Source organism: Mercenaria mercenaria, chromosome 6, assembly GCF_021730395.1.
Source record: "Mercenaria mercenaria strain notata chromosome 6, MADL_Memer_1, whole genome shotgun sequence".
Taxonomy (NCBI): Eukaryota; Metazoa; Mollusca; class Bivalvia; order Venerida; family Veneridae; genus Mercenaria; species Mercenaria mercenaria.
In genome coordinates, this window is record NC_069366.1 from 14173712 (window position 1) to 14192915 (window position 19204).

Here is a 19204-nt window from a genome sequence, read left to right on the forward strand (position 1 = left end):
ACAAACACTTAATATCTTCATGACAACAGGTAAACTGTAAAGGGTGTTCCCACAAGATGTCTGATAAAGTTTGCTTCTTAGACCTTGGCCTCTTTTCCTGTAATAGTCAGTGATATTGATTAAGTTTGTTTTCATCTGCTATTTCAATACAGCAATGAACTATCCTACATAGATACTATTACAATAAAACAATGTTCTATCTGTCTTGTTTAAATTTTCATTTTAATATGTATCATTCTCAGGTAAATGTGACACGTATCTAATTATTATTATGTAAATACTACAAGGCTTCAAATAGGCGTGTCGATACAATTGCAACGTTTTGATATTTTGTTCGGTAACTGGTTAAAACATGCACAAAATGTTAAAAATGTGATGAGCATTGAATTAGCGAAACAAAAAACATGTTTCCATGTTTCAATTTTGACGCTTTAAATATTCAGACGTAGCGTTATGTTACGCGATGTTACGAGTTAATGCAGGCGAAGCAGACGTCAAGACATATTTATGACATTTTTATAGTATTTGTATAGGTTATAGATCATTTATTGTCTTTCTAACGCAATTAAGTTTGCCGAAACGGAGCGTAGCGTAGTGAAGGTAAAACGTAATGCATTAGAATGTCAGTAAGTGTATCTGTAACCGACTCATAGTTAAAACGCCCCTTTTCATCAATCAGCGACATCTTCGTCTCGGGTAAACAACCCTTCTTTGAAATTACCTTAAAGCAGTATATTGAAATATATTCTTGTTATAAATTTATATATTTGTACATAGTGACTTTTTACAACATAATTATTATTAAACAAGAGTTGTTCGTAAGACAGCCAATGCTCGACTATTCGAAGCAGGGAAAAATTACATTAAATGTTAAAAATATCTATAGAGTTTCAATCCAGTATCTGCATTAGTTTTGGAGATAGTAACTTGCATGCAAAACTTTCAGCAGAAGTTTTAAGATCAAAAGGGGACATAATTTGACCAAAATGCATGTCAGACTTATGGGACGTGATGTAATCAACTAGTTTTATAACCACAAAGGCACATGTGAAGTTTCAATTTAATACCTGCATTTGTTCTGCAGATAGTATCTTGCACGCAAAACTTTAACCAAAAATTTCGAAGTCCAAAAGGGGGCATATTTTGCCAAACATACATGTCAGAGTTATCGGATATGCCCAGGGAGGTTGGTTATTAATCAATCGACTAGAAAAAAGAGAACAAATTCTTCAAAATCTTAGAATAGTCGAGCTAAAAATCTGTTTCTGTTTTATTTTGCAAACGTGATTTTTGAGAAGAATGATTAAGATTTGAATTTGAATTTCACTGGGAGGTGTGGCCAACATTGTTTGTACACAAAATCATGCTGATGTCATTATAAATACATAGTGGACGACTCACTTATCGAGTAGTTTGTAGAACATATATACATTGTTATCCATTGAAAATATAATATGCATGTTTAATCAGCTATAACTTAAAAATAAAACAAGACAAAGTAATAACCATGTCGACATTTATATACAGTAAGCGCACTCTGGTTTATTTTTTAGACCAGTAGAGGTAATTGACCTCCGTTTATTTCTTGTATCCAATCCCTGTTTTGGCAGTTGCTCCGCCTTGCTGAATGTGGGAAATCTATAGAAGGCGGAACAATGAATACTCATTAATTTTGTACTTCTTCATGATTAAGTGGACCAATTTTTCCAGTAATGAAGTAATATGAAAATAAGTTGGTTACTTTTTTGAAAATCCTTCACTTGTCATTGAATAAAAAATGTTTGAACTATAACATTACTTAAAGATATTTACATGGTGTGATGAACAGGTAAAGTCCGCAGTACATGTCGGTTAAAATGCGAGCAAGCCAAAGAAGCCAAAGTTTAACTATGATAATGCGTTAAAATGGTTTAACTATGATAATATGTTGAAATGCAAAGTTACAAGGTGTCTTCTTAAAATATTTGAAAATGACATTTTAAGCCAACGATTTTTGGTCAAAATTGCCATCAGTATTTATAACTTAGCAATTGATTTTCTAAAAGTCACCTTTACACACAACAATTGGGGCTTTAAATCAAATTAAAACAAATATATTGTCTTACTTGTTTTTGTATAAAAGAATTAAAACTGAGTCGCTCCGCACTTCTTATTTAATACAAGACGTGGTCCAGTTGAATAATAAAAAGTTACTAATAACAAATTCCGATCATTATTTGCATATTTGACACCAGCAACTGTTGTTTTTAAAATGTCTTTGCGTCCTTCAAATTGGAGCGAAGAGTTCAAGCATATACAATGTTTAAAATTAAGAAATCGACTAGAACGTCATAATGCTGAGAACACCAACAAATCAAAACATTTTTCAATGTATTATTGTTGTCTAACAGCATACTGCAGAAGACTCTGTTCCGTAAGACATCACAGTCCTTTCTAAATTCACTTTTAGCACTGGAAAATTTTGTAATACATTAAGATAGAAAAAAAAAACTAAATTGATGAAATATATTTACCCTTACTACTTCGTAAGCGCTGTTGAACAATGCAATCAGAAGATTGACTACCAAAACAGTGAATAGGGTGACAAAGGCATATATGATAAGTCTTGAAAACCACCGTATACGAGTTATGTCACCTGCTTTTGACTCTTGTAATATCGAAAAGGTTGCATATATTTCATCGCCATTAATAATTGAAAATAATGTTTCTGCAGTGGTTGACATTCTTTGAAACTGAAATGAAATATAGAATAGTAGAGACATTTTTTACTTGACTTTCAATACTGATCTTGACCTTTTGTCATTATTATCATTATAATTCCAGAATTATATAGCGCCTTTTTCATGAAAACACGCTCAAAGGCGTATAGCAGACTTTCATGTGAAGAACTAGTACATTTAGTTACGTGGGAGACATTAAAGAGCATCTAAAAAAATTCTAGTGCCTGGACCGGGATTCGAACCCCGGATCTCTGAATTGACAGTCAAGCACGTTTCTATCACACTCATTGATTTCGAAGCATAAGTCATGTACGTGCATTATCTACATATTTCCCTCTAAACACATACCAAGTTTTATGAACCTTACTAGAATTGCAGGATGGACAGACGTACGAACGTACGGACGGATGGACGGAGGGCATTCCTACACTCCCATCCGGTGTTCCAACGGTAAGGGACTTAAAACGTTTTTTATTACATTTATGTTCATGTTTTCATTGAATTATTAAAAGTATTAGAGTAAAATATTACCGGTACTTTTACAGTGAAACATATCAAGCACATATTCGGCGAAAGCAATTTAAAATATATGTTTTACATGCCAAATTGAAATAAATATTTTAAAAGATATTTCGATCTTGACCTGAAGCGAGAAATGTCCTCTATATGTTCTTTTAAAATATGATAATGAACCGCGCCATGAGAAAACCAACATAGTGGCTTTGCATCCGCGCAGACTGGTCAGAATCCATGCTGTTCGCTTTCAAAGCCTATTGCAATTAGAGAAACCATTAGCGAACAGCATAGATCCTGACCAGACTGCGCGGATGCGCAGGCTTGTCTGGATCCATGCTGGTCGCAAAGCCACTATGTTGGTTTTCTTATGGCGCGGTTCATTTATCTTTTCTGAGTTAGACAATATGGTAAAAACTGAATGAAATTGGTCGTAACTACAGGGGAAGAAAACCTACAATCTTAAGGGTGAAAATACGACACTTATATAACTTATCTATTATAAATTACATACTTATAATAACCAGAACATTGAAACATATATACCTTGACATTATACGGACCAAGAACAATGTATGTGCACAACCAGAATCCAATAAAAATAATGCACACGCACGCCAAGAAAAATATCACATCAAGTGCCGCCGTGCGAATTGTCTTGAATAACAGCTGCAAGGATAAAAATACTGGTAGTGAAATTTGGTTTTAACTAAAACATCTGATATCAGAAATTGTAAGGAAGGATTCATATCTAGTGTCATTGTTCAACTATATCTCAGGATTTAGCACCTGTACTTACATGCCCACAAATGACTTACACAATACAAAGCCGACTGATGATTACTGAGACTTTCATTTCGATAACAACATTTCAGGGTTTTTGAAATACTCACAGAAAGCTTGTCATGTATCCTGATAAAACGTAGGAAAGAAAACCAAGTTAAAAGACATCCCGATCCAATGTAAACTAAGTGCTTGTCCCAGCCGCTCAGAGATCCATCCTCTAAATTCAAGTGACCTTGTAACTACAATGAAACACTGATGAAAATGCAATACTTATAAAAGGAAGTATGTTTGGTGCCTTTTGTGACGCAATAGATTTGTTTAGATGAACTTTGTAAAGACGTTCATATATTAAGTTAATTTTATGAAATATAAAATATTATCAATGGATTGTTATGGTTCATGATCGTGAATTTCATTTTGTTGTCTACTAGTGTTTATAAATGGCAGTGTATCAACACCAGAATTATCCTACAGCAAGAAAACAAGAAACTTATATCTTTTCTGACGACTTATAAGTGCCTGAGAAAAATAAATTTGGCACCCCAACATCAAATATTTACCGATTCATTTTATCAATGTTCTCATCTACCCTTAATCTTAATTAAACTTCATAAAACGCTATAGCTCTTACGCCGAAGTACTCTTTCAAAAGCAAATTAACCTGTTTCTTCGTGGCAGCAAATCAAAAATGTTTCCCAAAATTATTTTTTCCTAACAATAATATTAGGTACATTTTGATTGTCATTTTCACCGTTTCATTGGGTGTCGGAAAATTGTAACTATTGTCTAAATGATTTTTGTGTAGAGTTAGACACTGCTCGTTTTGGTAAACTGAAGCTTTTATATCAAGATAATATATTTTTCATATAGTTCTACAGACGCAATAGTCAGTGAAAACAGAGCTATTCCCCTTAAGATGGTCTCTCAAGTATTTTTTCACTTGTTTTATTCTTTTAAATATATATTTATATGATATATGCATGAATGTATATACCTAGCTAGCTCTTGAAATAGATATGTTTAAACGAGTTTGGAAATAAGGAAAAAAGTATTCGCTTAGATGTATATTACGCATATGCAAAGGGTTTGTAATTAGTAAATTTGTTTTCTATATTAAAACGGCAGATTGAAACAAGTAGCATAGTCAAAAAAAGTACAAATCAAAGTTAAAAGATCAAAACATCGTACTAAATGCATTTCACAAGACGAAAAATATGTTGTTTTTTTCTTTGCTAGACCACAACAACACAACTCTTTCCAATAAAGATATATACGTTTATGCAGACGGACGGACTAGTAGTTGTGTGATTACTGCAAGACTTTCTAAGTGTCCAGGGTCCCAATTTTAATGTGTATACCATATCTGTTATCCAATGGACACCATGTAATGTAAATGAATCTCCAGCTATTGATATGATATGCCACCACTGAACATTGAAGAAACACTCGCCGGGAGAAGGTCGATATATATTTACACAACAGTTACAACAACTATCAGAGGAAGAGCAACAACAAAGAGCCTGAAATGAATATGACAGCGTCAGTTTGTATCAAAACAATATCCAACAACGAATAGAATATTTAGAAAAATTTCATCAAAGCATTGCAGTCTGTTGTAATGCTAAGTACGACAACATACTATTGTATTATTATCTGATCATCAGCTGTATAACTACAATGAATAAGAAATGTACATTTTCACGATCAACTAGCATATGAGATTATAACCTACTAGACACTAATAAAATCTTACAATCAATATGCCTGTGCCTATAAAAAACATTAAAGTGTCACCAGACACTGTCAAAAAGGCAAGTACTTTCACTCTCATAGTGTCGATTTCGTGGTACTGTTCACACAGCTTGGCATCTAGGATAAACAAAAACCAAGAGTAACACGTAGGTAAATGAATTACTACTCTCGCACGGTATTTGTAACAATAACATGTTAAATGTTTAATTACTATTGAGAAAATGGGAATCGGGTAGCGAAACCATTATCCGTGACAAAATAGTTGTACTAATTTCGAATCGTATTGACTATAAAGAAAACCCCGATTTACCATAAAGTAAGCCTGAATTACCAATAAAGACATAATCGACTATTATAATAATTACTCTTAGGAAATCTCATTCTCATAAAGTTTAATTGATGATTTTTTACTTTTGAAATACAGAGAAAACTCCACAAAAGAAATTCAAACCAAACTCTGATACTTAAGTGATACTTTAAAGGGTATGCTAATTTATGAATATATGAATAAATCACAGAGGCTTGCTTCTTACTGCCGTTTCAAACATTCAGTCGAAATTTAATCTTATTCAGATTTCATAGACAATAGCTCTTTCAAACTTTAGGTCATCGTCGCACAAACTCGAAACAGAAAGAGGTCATTATAACGATGTACCCAGAGAAGACAGAAATAATAATTTTGTAGAATAAATGTTATGGAAAGTGAGTACCACTTCTTATAAGTATGTTCGATTTATAAAGACTTAAGAAAATTATGCCTAAAGTCTTGCTATTGTAGATTTCAAAATTCTAACAAATATGATATGTTAATGAGTTCTAAAAATAAGATGAAATCATGAACTTATCTAAGTACATTTATCTAGTCACATTTTAAGACAGAATAATGAAAACTAGTACATAATTAATTGCTGTAACAATCAAATTGTGTATAAACATTAAAAACTACTTCTTTTCCATATTATAGCTTTAACCGATCACCAAAATTCATGTTCTTTAAAACTCGCATTTAAATCTCGACACTGTACTATGTAATATTAACAAGAGGCATTGTATTGCGTACACACTAAAATAAATTTGTTTTTGTTGTTAATCTAGAATTTTAAGTGTTGCAAATTTATCTAAAATAAAAACAATTAAACGAAATTGTAGTCCATGCATTACATACGCAGCTCAAGAAGCATTCGATAAATAATCGTCGTAACTGTTTATGTATTTCAAGCAAAAAACAGGTACTCCATACGTTTGCTATAACTTTGTGTGAATTCATTTTTGTTAAACGAAACCGCTAAGATTTTTTTCTTATTTCTGACTTCGAAATACATATATTTGGTGTTCAAATGCCTTTAACTAAAATGCCAAAGAGTTTGTTTCAGAAATATATATAAATTTAGTTAAACAGTCTAGCTATGTTCTCAGTTCTAAATTTTGACATCTCGACGCTTTTTGAAACAGATTGTTTGTTTGTTTGTTTGTTTTGGGTTTAACGCCGTTTTTCAACAGTATTTCAGTCATGTAACGGCGGGCAGTTAACCTAACCAGTATTCCTGGATTCTGTACCAGTACAAACTTGTTCTCCGCAAGTAACTGCCAACTTCCCCACATGAATCAGAGGTGGAGGACTAATGATTTCAGACACAATGTCGTTTATCAAATAGTCACGGAGAACATATGCCTCGCCCGAGGATCGAACTCGCGACCCCGAGATCCGTAGACCAACGCTCTTACCTACTGAGCTAAGCGGGCGGGCGAAACAGATTGTAAAAATACTAAAGGTAGAATGTCATGCAGTACTTGCTAGAAATCTTCAAATATATTTCTCTGATTTTCAAAGTGAGCATTTATGCTTTAGTATATAAGTAGTAAAACAATACAGCATGTGGTCAACAGTAACTGCCACAATATGTATTAGAAGCTACTTTCCAGATGCAATATAAAAAATGTGCCATGGTATTTTTTGAGGAATTTTTTTTATGTTTCATTTCCATGGATACTACCTATTCCACATCCAAACGTTTATGCTGGAATTAATTTATCCCCAAGAGTTAAAATGATCAGTCTAAATGTAGTCAAAACATGATAATGGTAATCAATTAACGCATTCACAATACACAGTAGTTCGAAATAGATGCAATAATAAACTTAATTAAGTTTTATTAGTTTTGTATCATAGCTCGGTGTTTTTTCTTAACAAATTTGGTGCAGATCAGTCGTGTACACTAAGTGCAGGGTGCGGTAACTAAATGTGTGAAGGTATTAAATACCCGCACGCTAGTTACCGCACTGTTGGATAGGAAAGTATGCCAGCCACAGACACTTGGGGTTCGGACCCCAACCCGCCGCATTCTCCTCCGCCCCTGGTTAAGTTTAGCCAACATCTTTTAGCATTTTACCATGTATTGAGTATAGGTGACGATCATAAAGCGCATTTTGTAACATTTCAGCGTGTTTAAAAAAATGTATTTTTACCATCAATGCTCTCATTATCACAAGATTTGAAACATCGCACGAACAATGGGAACACTTGCTTGCGCTGGACACTTGCTTTGTGTAGCGCATGTCATAAACCGGATACCAAAATTAATGCTCTTACGACTATGTTAAATCAGATCATCACTTCGTTATGTAAACAAACCTGGTGTAACACTTGCTGAAGCGAAAATCCGATATAATGTAGTCGTAACGGTATTAATTTTGGTACCCGGCGACGATATGCGCAGTTCAAAGCAAGAATTCAGTTTAAACATAATTTATTGCCAATATATACATATATAAACAGATAACTACGTCAATTGTACATATAGTAGGCAAAAGGGTCGACCCACAAGTTCTCGCAATATTAGTAACGGGTCTTCCCTAATGCAAATATTTACATATTTAATTACAACAGTGACAACTAATTAAGAACATGTGTGGTAAATAATAAATTTACAATATTACAGCTTCAAATAAAAAAGGAAAGAAAAAAAAGAGTTGAAATATGTATAAGGTACAAGTACATGTGTTCTTATATAAACAAACACATTTGTGACTAGTGGCAATGTATAGATAGATGTAAGAGTAAAAATGATGCAATTAATTTGCATTAACATGTACTAGACTTGGGAAAAAAAGAACTTAAAAAAAAGAGAAACGGGTACATGTGACTTGTATAGACAAACCTATTTGCGACTAGTCAGTGTACAAAAAGATGTAAGAGTACAAAAAAAGATGCAATTCAATTGTATTAACATGTACTACATTTGGGGTAAAAGAACATAAAAAAAGAAACAGTTGGGGTCTTGTCAATAATAAACTTATAGTTATATATAAATAAATTGAATAATATTGCCTGCTAAATATGGTGAGTCTCAAAAGCGTTTGGTTGATTTTATGTAATGCTGGACTGAGCAGAATATTTTGCAGTTGTCTTCATATGACAATTCGGGATTACCAACTAAAAGAAGTTGGGTATTTAAAGGATGAAATTGCCTTAGATCGTGGAAAAGTTTAATCCTTTGGTTTGTATATTTCGTACAAGTGAAAAGAAAATGTTTAACGTCTTCAATATCTTCTCCACAAGAACAGATTGAGTCCTGAGACAGATGGTTGCAAAATAAATGAAAATTCAAATTAATGCACGCGTTTCTAAGCCTTGCATGAATTATAGAAAATTTTCTTTCTCCTACAAGGTACCATTTTGGAGTTTCTGTAGTTGGAAAAACGGTCGTTTTTAACAATCTTTTAAAACTTGATAATGTGTTTGTGGCTCTTATTTCAGGACTCAAATTGTTCCATATATCAATAGCAGAAGGCACAAAAGAATAAGAAAATATTTGAGTTCTTCGACTGAGGATTATATAATTTTCAGCGTTTCTTAAGTTGTAATGTGTAGAATTGTTGACAATGTTTGGAAAAATATTATTCAAATATTCGGGCGCAGCACCGTTACGAATTCTAAATGTGATAAAAAGTTTTTGATATAACCGTCTGTCAGATAGTGACAGCCAGTTAATTTCCTGATATAAATTTTGAATTGAGACAGACCGGGTAAGTCCAGTTACAATACGGGCTGCTTCATGTTGATTTTTTTCCAGTGTTTCTTTTTCGTACTGAGTACAGCCGTCCCACACTACAGAAGCATATTCTGAAACAGGTCTTAAGAAAGATATACATATTTGATAAAGAATCTGTCTATTTAGAGTGTACTTTAATTTTCTCATCATGCCTAACAATTTTGAAGCTGATGTAGTTATTTGGTCAATGTGGTCATGCCATTTTCCATTTGAACTTAGTGTTAAACCTAAGTGTTTATGTCGTTCAACAAATCTAACAGGTACGTTATCAAATGTCAAATATGGTTTGTTGATATTTTGTTGTAAAGTAAAAACATTGCTTCTGTTCTATTCGGATTAAAATCTACAAGCCATTTTTAGACCAAGCATTTATCATGGCAAGATCATGGTTAACAATTCCTTCAAGATCAGTCAAAGAAAATGTAGTACATGCTAAAGAAGTGTCATCCGCAAAAAGACGTGCAATACATAACAAATTCTCAATGATGTCATTAACATATACTAGAAAGAAAAGGTGCCCAATGACTGAGCCTTGAGGCACCCCAGTATTGACGCTGAGAGGTTCAGATAAGGAAGAACCAACAAAAACTTTCTGGTTTCTGTTTTCAAGATAACTCTTGGTCCATTTTAATAAATTTCCTTTGATACCATTTAGTTGTAGTTTATAAAGGAGACCTTTGTGCCAAAATCTATCAAAGGCCTTAGAGATGTCACAAAATACAATATAAGTATAAGTTTTGGTATCTAGAGATTAAACAATTTGATGGTACATATCTAATAATTGATAACTGTAGAATGTCCTTTCAAAAAGCCGGATTGTTTAGAGTAAATAAGTTGATTAGCTACCAAATGGTTATACATATGTTTGTGTAGAATTATTTCCATAAGTTTTCCTAAACAACTTAAAAGTGAAATAGGACGATAATTAGAAGTCAATTTATTATCTCCTTTCTTAAAAAGTGGCATAACAATTGCTGATTTCCAAATTTCAGGAAAAACACATTCTGACAAAGATCTATTGAATAATGTACAAAGAGATTTGGAAATTGTTTTGCAAATATTTTTTAATACTTTATGACTAATTAGGTCTTCAACGACCGCTTTATTAATATCTAAGATTTTAATTATGTCTTGCATTTCTGATTTTTGTAATTCTATAGTAGATAAATTAGCATCTGTATAACTGGGCATATGCAATGGCACTTCATCAATGTCGTCAAGGTGTGATATTGATGCAAAGTATTCATTTAAACAATTAGCTTTTGCAGAGTCAGAGAAGTAGTACGTTTCTGTGCCGTCAGAATTACAAGTTTTCAAAGGGGGGATAACTTCGGAAAATTTTTAGTTTTAAGAAAACTACGAAGACGCTTCCAATATTGTTTTTGATTGTTTGTATTCAAATCGACAAGGCTGTCCTCCAAATTAACATAAAATTTTTTCTCTGGCATGGTTTTTTTTTAAAAATTGTTTACTTTGTTTTTTAATTTTTTATAAGTATTCCAATGGTTTGTATTATGGGTAGAAATTGCAATGGATTTTTGTCTATCACGTTTGCTGGAATACAGTCTTATGGTTGAATCATACTATGGTTTGTCGTATGGTCTGATAGTGACTTCTTTGTATGGTATACACTTTTTCATATAATCTAATAGTTTTTCAGTAAATACAACTGCACCATCATTTACGTTAATAGAGTTAAGAAACGACCAGTCAGCATTTGCAATATAGTTATTTAGGGACTGAAAGTCGGCTCTACTGCATAACCATACTTTCCTTTTATTGGACATTTGACAAGAAAACGGGGCTTTGAAAAATGCATAAGTCGCTTTATGATTACTGATATTGTCAGGAACTGTGAAAATGTCACTGTGTAGACACGATAAATCATCAGAAACTAGAATTGGATCTATAAGTGTAGATGAGGTCGCCGTGACCCGTGTCGGATTTGTGACTACATTATCTAGATTATATAAAAGCATGATCTGTTTTAAGTGAAAAGCAGGGATCAATTCGCAAGGAAGTGTTTCATAAAATTTAGATTGATTGATTTAAAATATTTATTGATTTTTCGTCAGAATACAAATAACAGTTGTCGGGACTGGTGTCATTTGACAAAATGGTAACAGACACGTCGATTGATACCGCTGATTCATTGGTAGGGGTTCATTTAAAAGTTTAACTAGCTATTGTTTCCCTACTGTTCGTGCGATGTTTCAAATCTTGTGATATTGAAAGCATTGATGGTAAAAAATACAATTTTTTAAAACACGCTGAAAAGTTAAAAAAATGCGTTTTGTGATCGTCACCTATGCTCAATACATAGTAAAATGCTAAAAAAACATTGGCTAAACTTAACCAGGGGCGGAGGAGAATGGCGCGGGTTGGGGTCCGAACCCCAAATGAATGTGAAAAGGTCATCCTCAGACCTTCGTTTAGAAGATCAAGTACTTTAGTCAGATTGGTTTACAAACTTAAATACAGAAGTAATTGAAAAAAATATTAAAAGTTGGACTCACCCATTGAAGGAAAAGTACATGTTATCGGAACAGTTTGAGTCGATAGTTGAATAATCACTTGGCCGTTGTGATTTTTGTCATTAAATGATACCTAAAAATACAAACGTGACCATTTGTGTGTACATAATTATATTGTACACTTAACAAAGGTTGCAATAATCAAATACGCTATAAAATAGTCGATGTTATGTGCACAAAATATGTACAAGACTGACAAAAAACCCTACTGACTAGTTGAAAGTAGAAATTTAACCCAAGGCTGGAAATGTATAGAATATACATGTTTATTTTATAAGAATAGTATCATTTTGAGTTTTAACTTTCAATTGCATGTGCTTATTTAAAGTGACAATTATGATTAAGTTACGCGTTAAATTGATATTTAACTTACATCGTATACAATAGCCTATGTACATATGCCATGAACACTTTTGTGTTTTCTACTGATATTTATCAATTCCGGCTTCTGCAGATGAATTCGTACAACAAAAAGCAATGCCAAAAATTGTTCGATTTTACGAGCAGATTGAGTTGAAACCATATAAGCCATGCCAATATCCTTACAAAGTATTTAACGTTATTTGCGCATTTATATCAGGGCTGCTGTAGTTATGCAGATGATCTGACTTGATATGGTGCAATCAATCGTGTTTCTTGCTAAGGTAATTAATTGATATAGTCTGAAGTAATGAACTTCTGTCATAAATTCCTATTCGATAAATAATTCACTTTATGAGGTGGCGAATGTAATCTTTTCAGAAACCGCTTTGACATACTCACATTCCCAAATATATGTAAACATCTAGTCTTTCTGCTGTTCTTGTCTACCCTTAACGAGTGCAGTGCAAAACTGACCTTCAAATCAAGCATCCTATTAAGTACGAAAAGACTTATGTAACTTTTTACAAAACTAAAATATGTTATTTCGTTTACCAAATGTAGAAATTATCACGAAATTATTATATAGCTATTAGACTATTATTTTTATGATAATACATATTCAGTATTTGTACAACACTCTTTCCATTTAATTGAACAAGTTTATCAATCAATTATGATCAAATCATCAACATTATCACCAGTTGCTTGAAATTTGTGAGACTGAATACATCATCAAGAAGATGAAGCAACAAACTCTCAAACGAGCAACAAACTACGCGGAGATACAAAAAGCAGAGCTTAACATATATAAAATAAGAATTTTTAACATTTAAGATATTCTGAGAAGCTAAGGTTATATTTCATGTTCTACTGTAATATTTGTGGCAACATCTTCTTGTAACTTTGGAATGAAAAACAATATTTATATGTATGTTAACAAAAAGCCATTTATAGACCAATGTGAAATAAACATGTAAAAATAATAAAAATAACAAATAACAAATCAATCGAATTGAATTGCAAAAAACGTCTCAAATTCAAAAGTTCCTACAAATACGTGAATCAAACAGTAATGGAATGACTTATGTAAAAGGTTTTTTTGACCTATGGAGAACAGACGACAAATTTCTGTTCTTTAAATCCTTAGAGATATCATAATCATAAACGATTATGTTTTCATCATTTGTGTAGTTCGTCAATCCAAATAAAGGTTCAAAACTGGATACCCCTGAAATATAAAATATGTTGACCGTAAAGCATCGCGTTTGCTGCGAAAGGTGCTGGAAGAAAATTAGGGCATCTTCAAATTAAATAAATCTCAAATAGTCGGAATCACTTTTATGCATGAATTAACAGGCAAAAGATAACATTGTATCTAAGACTGTACTCATTTTGTGATGAGCAGTCATTACCTTTAGAGAACTGTTGCTAAAATTGCAACAATTTAATTGTTACATATTCTAATGTTTAAAGGGACACAACCCCAGCATCCTTATGATTATGTTCTTCATACTAGATTAACTGTTACTTAATATATATATCGCATGCCTCTATGATTCAACATTATTCCATTGTTAAGTTTACTTCATTAACCATGTATTAATAACATACTTGGTGTTCATCTCTTTATACCAACAAAGTATAACAAATCAGAAAGTTTTTTATCACAGTAATCATTTTGACATTATTAAGATACCACATCATATTACAAGTAATTGAATTACTTTTCTTAAATCTTTTGCCTACCTCCACCTTCGACTTTTACAATAGTTCCATTCGCTGGGTCTTTTATCATGTCAAAATAATTAATACTAATTGTGATTTTATCATCCGGCATTTTTTTGAAATATCCCGTGGCTTCGACATCAGCGTTGTATATCTGAAAAATCGTGCAATGCAATTATATATATATTTCCATCGATGAATTTTATTCATCCTTTGAAATGTCACAGTGATGTTTCTTTGCAATACTAATAATTTATCAGAATATATGCTTCTGAATACTTAACACATTTAGCTGTTTCTATCTAAAATCATAAAACATGACAAAGAAAACATTGATTACCGACTTCATTCCTTGTTGTTAATTGTATGACAGTTTTAATTTATTTGATATAATATATTAAAAGAGCATCTAAAGAACATATGCAATCGTGCACCTTCTAATAAACATTTGCGAATTAAGTATTAATTATGGACTGTAGAACGATAGATATTTCAAGGGGACCATCTCAACATAATCTAATTGCATTATGTGCGGTCGGAAATACATACATATAATGAAGATATGGTTCAGCTTATTATACCAACCCTTTACGGTTAGGGATATATCTATGGTTCATTCTGTCTGTCCTTCCGTATGTGCGTATGTACTACCAAATGTTTGCGCCATTACACTTTACTGAAATGATTTTTTCCAGCATTAATTTAGAAGCACCGCCATTGAACCAAAGTGGTCAAGGCGGGCTAGTGTGATCGCCTAGTGTCCGTCGTCCGACATGAACAGTTTCAACAATTTTGAACACTGCAGAGATCACAATTTTGGCCCTATCGTATTGCGACTTTATCAGAATATCCGTCTTAACAAAATGTTGGGCGAGTTTGAAACTGGGTCTGTAGTAGCTTGTTAGGTCAGTAGATTGTCAACAAATTTTTTTATACGATTTGACAAAATGACCTGGTATTTATTTAATCCTAGATAAGGTAAGACTGAAATCAATCTAAACTAAGACTTCACAGAGACAAATATTCTATCTATATTTCATATAGATCAAACAGAACCTATTTCGTCTATAGTGCTACGAAGGCTCTTTGATAATTAAACCTAGCGGCCTAGTTTTTGACCCATTTTAACCGAGTTTAAAATTGACCCTAGTTTTATAAACAGACAAACTGTCTCACTATTGTTTTGCAAATCATACAGAAAATAAGCCTTAAGAGTGGTATTCAAATTAAAATTTATTCAGGCATAAGACCATAAAACACTTTATAAAACTAATGTAATAAAATCCATGTATACCATAGCTAAATTAGATTAAAATGCTTTGATTAGAATATTATAAATATCTTTAAATAGATATTAAATAAATGCTTGAAAGATTACGTCAGGTATACTTTATAATTTATTAAATAGAATAAAGATATGATCTTAATACATGGGATGACTCATCAAAGTAAAATTAATAACTTATTTCCAATGGGGTCCCATTAGGTAGATATAATTTTCAGTCATTATCTTCACAATTAAAATGTGTGATCATTACAATTTAATTGGTAAGAAATTCGTGTATAGGTAAAACATATAACGCTATCTAAAAATCTTATGTCCTGAATATAATTACAGTAATAATTTCAATGTTTTTGACTAAAACAGAGGAAAATACAGATATTCATTTTCAGGAATGTCTCAGTATAAAATAGTATCAGAGGTTTCCTATTTAAAGCTATGTTTATTTGTTTTCGACTTAATAAACTCGTGAAGATTATTCCCTTCTTGAATAACACTGAAAGAAAAAGTCAGTACCAAAACTTTTGACTTTTGGAACAAAAAAGTTAAATTTACTAAATCTAGTGCGGTTGTGAATTGATGAAACTTTGCAAAAATTTTGATTAAGATATTATGATGCAATGTCGTGAAAACTATTATGAACATGATTCAGTCGTAATAGATTAGCCCTATCTTCGACTCTTAAGAGTTTGACTTCTTCCAGCATATCACAGGTGATACTGGTCCTCCCCTGCGAAAGACCAGTTCATGGAATAATTCTTGAAATGGAGTTCACAAATAAAGAACTAAAGTTAATGAACAATCCCATGAACAGCAAATGGCAGCACCATGAACTTTGGTTCATGAACCAAGTACATCAAATGTTCATAAATAATCCCTTGAACAGCAAATGACCACAGGGGTTCATGAACATTTGATGAACTCCCCTGTGAAAAAGGTTCATGAACTTCATAAATTTATTTGTGAACAAATTCATGAACTAGTCAAGGTAACCTGGTAGGAGTGTAACACTATGAAACCTGAGAGGTCTGCATGTAATGGAATTCTTTGAACAATATCGGTAGAGCTTGATACAATAAAAATACCCGTAGGTCAAAGTGTTGTTCAGTTAGAGGCCGGCAGAGACTGCTTTATAGTCTCTGCTGAGTCACTGTGACATTGACATTTTACACCCTCAACAAATGACATGTTGAGTAAAACAGTAAACTAGAGGGGGATTGGGAGCATAATAAGAAGTAAACAATTGCTGTATAAAATACAAACCATTAAGTTAAACAATGTATAATTTACTTAAATCTCAAGATTGAAATTCAGATACCAGCTTTTCTTCAGGGTCGTAAAAACTTATGACATTTTAAAAGGATCTTATATTTTTTTTTAAAATGAACGATTTATGACAACACCACAATTACTTATTTGATATTCAGTATACTCATGTTCCTTTTAAACCATTCCTAACTGTAGTATGATAAATATTTCCTTCTTATTTGCTGCACAAACTTCTCAAAAATTGCTGAATCACATGTGCAAAAATATTCCCAGCATGCAACAAAATAATGGAAACTGATCATGTGATATTATGAATTTAATGTTCATGAACATTCATGAACAGTGCATGAATTCATTCATATATTGTAAAAGGTAAACCTAAGTTTTATGTTTAATGAATGAACAGTTCAGAAACTCACAATTGGGTTCATGAAGTGGTACTGAACTAGAAAAAGGTAATTTGAATGTTAGTCCTTTTAATGAACTATTTTCTTTATATATATATATATATATATATATAGCTCATGAAAAATCTTGGTTCTTTTTCAATCATTATCTGAATTTCATTTTCAAGTTCATGAATTTCTTAAATTATTTAACGGATTTTTTGAAATGTTCATAAACTACATTTACAAGTTCATGAAATGAAAGTAACATTTTTGAACCTGAGAGTTCATGAATTTAAGTTAGTGAACTTTTCCTTTTAGTTCAGGACTTTTTTGATAAGTCATGAAATAATTAATGAATTATTACAAATTCATGAAGTTCATGAACCTATTTCACAGGGGCTGGATGGCATAGTAAGGATGAATCTGATAACTTTGTTCTGGGCTACTTGTAATCGGCTTTTTAGATATTTGGTGGACCAGCATATCACGCCGAACAGGAGTAGTCAAAGTGAAACTGCATCAATGCACTTGTCAACGTTTCCTTTGTTTTAATACTGAAATTACAACAGTGACTGTATAAAACTTTTACCCGTGCCTATGGACTCTACTATCTGCTCACCATTAAAAACTTATCGATACGTAGACCAAGATATTTAACGTTATTTCAAAAAGGTATTACATGACAACTTTAAAGGAAGAAATTTTCTGGAGTTCCTAACTTAACCAAACAACATACAGTCCGTTTTACCAAGATATAGGGACAATTTTTTTATCAGTTAACCTTGTTGAACATTTTTTCATTACCCTGCTTAATATTTCTGAAATAATATGGGGATCTTTGTGGGCGAACAATATCGTACTGTCATTGGTACATAATATAAGCTTGCAATCCAAATTTATACACGTTAACATGTCATTTACGTAGCAAAGAAAGAGTAAAGGCCCCAGGATACTTCCAAGGGGGACTCCACATGCGACCTCGGCAGATTCGGATGAAACTTTGTTCATTGACTATCTGAGTTCGGTCAGAAAGATAAAGACAGAACCCCCAAAGCTGTAAGCGTTTTGCAAAAGATAGTATGATCGACGGTGTCAAACGCTTTTAATTTGTAGAATTTCAGAGTTATTCTAGAATTAATTAAGACAATTATTATGACAATGTGTCATATAGATCTGGTCAGCAATTAAGTCGCTTAAGTACAAACGAGGCTTTCCTATCATTTGGCGATCTGACCTAGGTTTTGAAACTGTTACAGTTACGTTTGATACAGGCAAATATTCTGACCCGGTGACATAAGATTTAATAGCAAATATTGCCCCTAGATTGCTGACGATGTTTTTTTCTATGATACAAGCTCACGACCGTGATAAAAATTGATTAGGCCAGGCTAATTATGCAGTCACTCTGCGTTTGGGATATAGATTTGAATGTGTCTGTTCATTCGTCCGTCTGTCCGCCGTAGAAAATATGTGTTACACATATCACAAAAATTATTAAACGATCGCCATGAAACTGCATAGGAATGCTATTCAACATGATAATGAGTTGAGCTACAGAGTACTTACTTAGTACATCTGAGAACAACGTACTTAAAGTGAGCTATTGCGGATGCACTGTGTCCGTCGTCCGTCGTCGTCCCTTGTTTACAGTTCACTGTTAACACTGTCGAGGTTACAGATTTAGTGCGGTCGTAATGCAGCTTAGTGAAAGTGTTGTGTCACCAGATTTTGAATTTGGGTATCCTTGGTTCAGGTCAAATCATAGAAAACTCATGTTAATACACTAAATTCCAGTGTTCTATATATTAGACCTGCTTGG

At 32.7% G+C, this 19204-nt stretch overlaps 1 protein-coding gene across 1 annotated transcript; it reads right to left on the bottom strand.

Moving 5' to 3' along the window:
* Positions 1–1072: 1072 nt before the first annotated feature.
* On the bottom strand, positions 1073–17385 carry LOC123549605 (mucolipin-1-like). Its single transcript, XM_053545159.1, has 10 exons — positions 14467–17385; positions 13825–13948; positions 13120–13210; positions 12340–12430; positions 5773–5888; positions 5378–5539; positions 4127–4258; positions 3780–3902; positions 2514–2732; positions 1073–1206 (listed from the first exon to the last, which is right to left on the bottom strand). Exons 1-10 carry the CDS (start codon positions 14555–14557, stop codon positions 1195–1197), a joined length of 1161 nt encoding a protein of 386 aa, XP_053401134.1. The 5' UTR covers positions 14558–17385; the 3' UTR covers positions 1073–1194.
* Between the last annotated feature and the right edge of the window lie 1819 nt (positions 17386–19204).

Excerpts from the sequence above, each read along its gene's own strand:
- LOC123549605 (XM_053545159.1), bottom strand. The coding sequence starts at position 14,557 with ATGCCGGATGATAAAATCACAATTAGTATTAATTATTTTGACATGATA. Across the intron at positions 13,211-13,824 it reads TTGTCGTCTGTTCTCCATAG|GATGCTTGATTTGAAGGTCA; the intron begins GTCAAAAAAACC and ends CGTACTTAATAG. Across the intron at positions 2,733-3,779 it reads TTGGTCCGTATAATGTCAAG|TTTCAAAGAATGTCAACCAC; the intron begins GTATATATGTTT and ends ATTTCATTTCAG.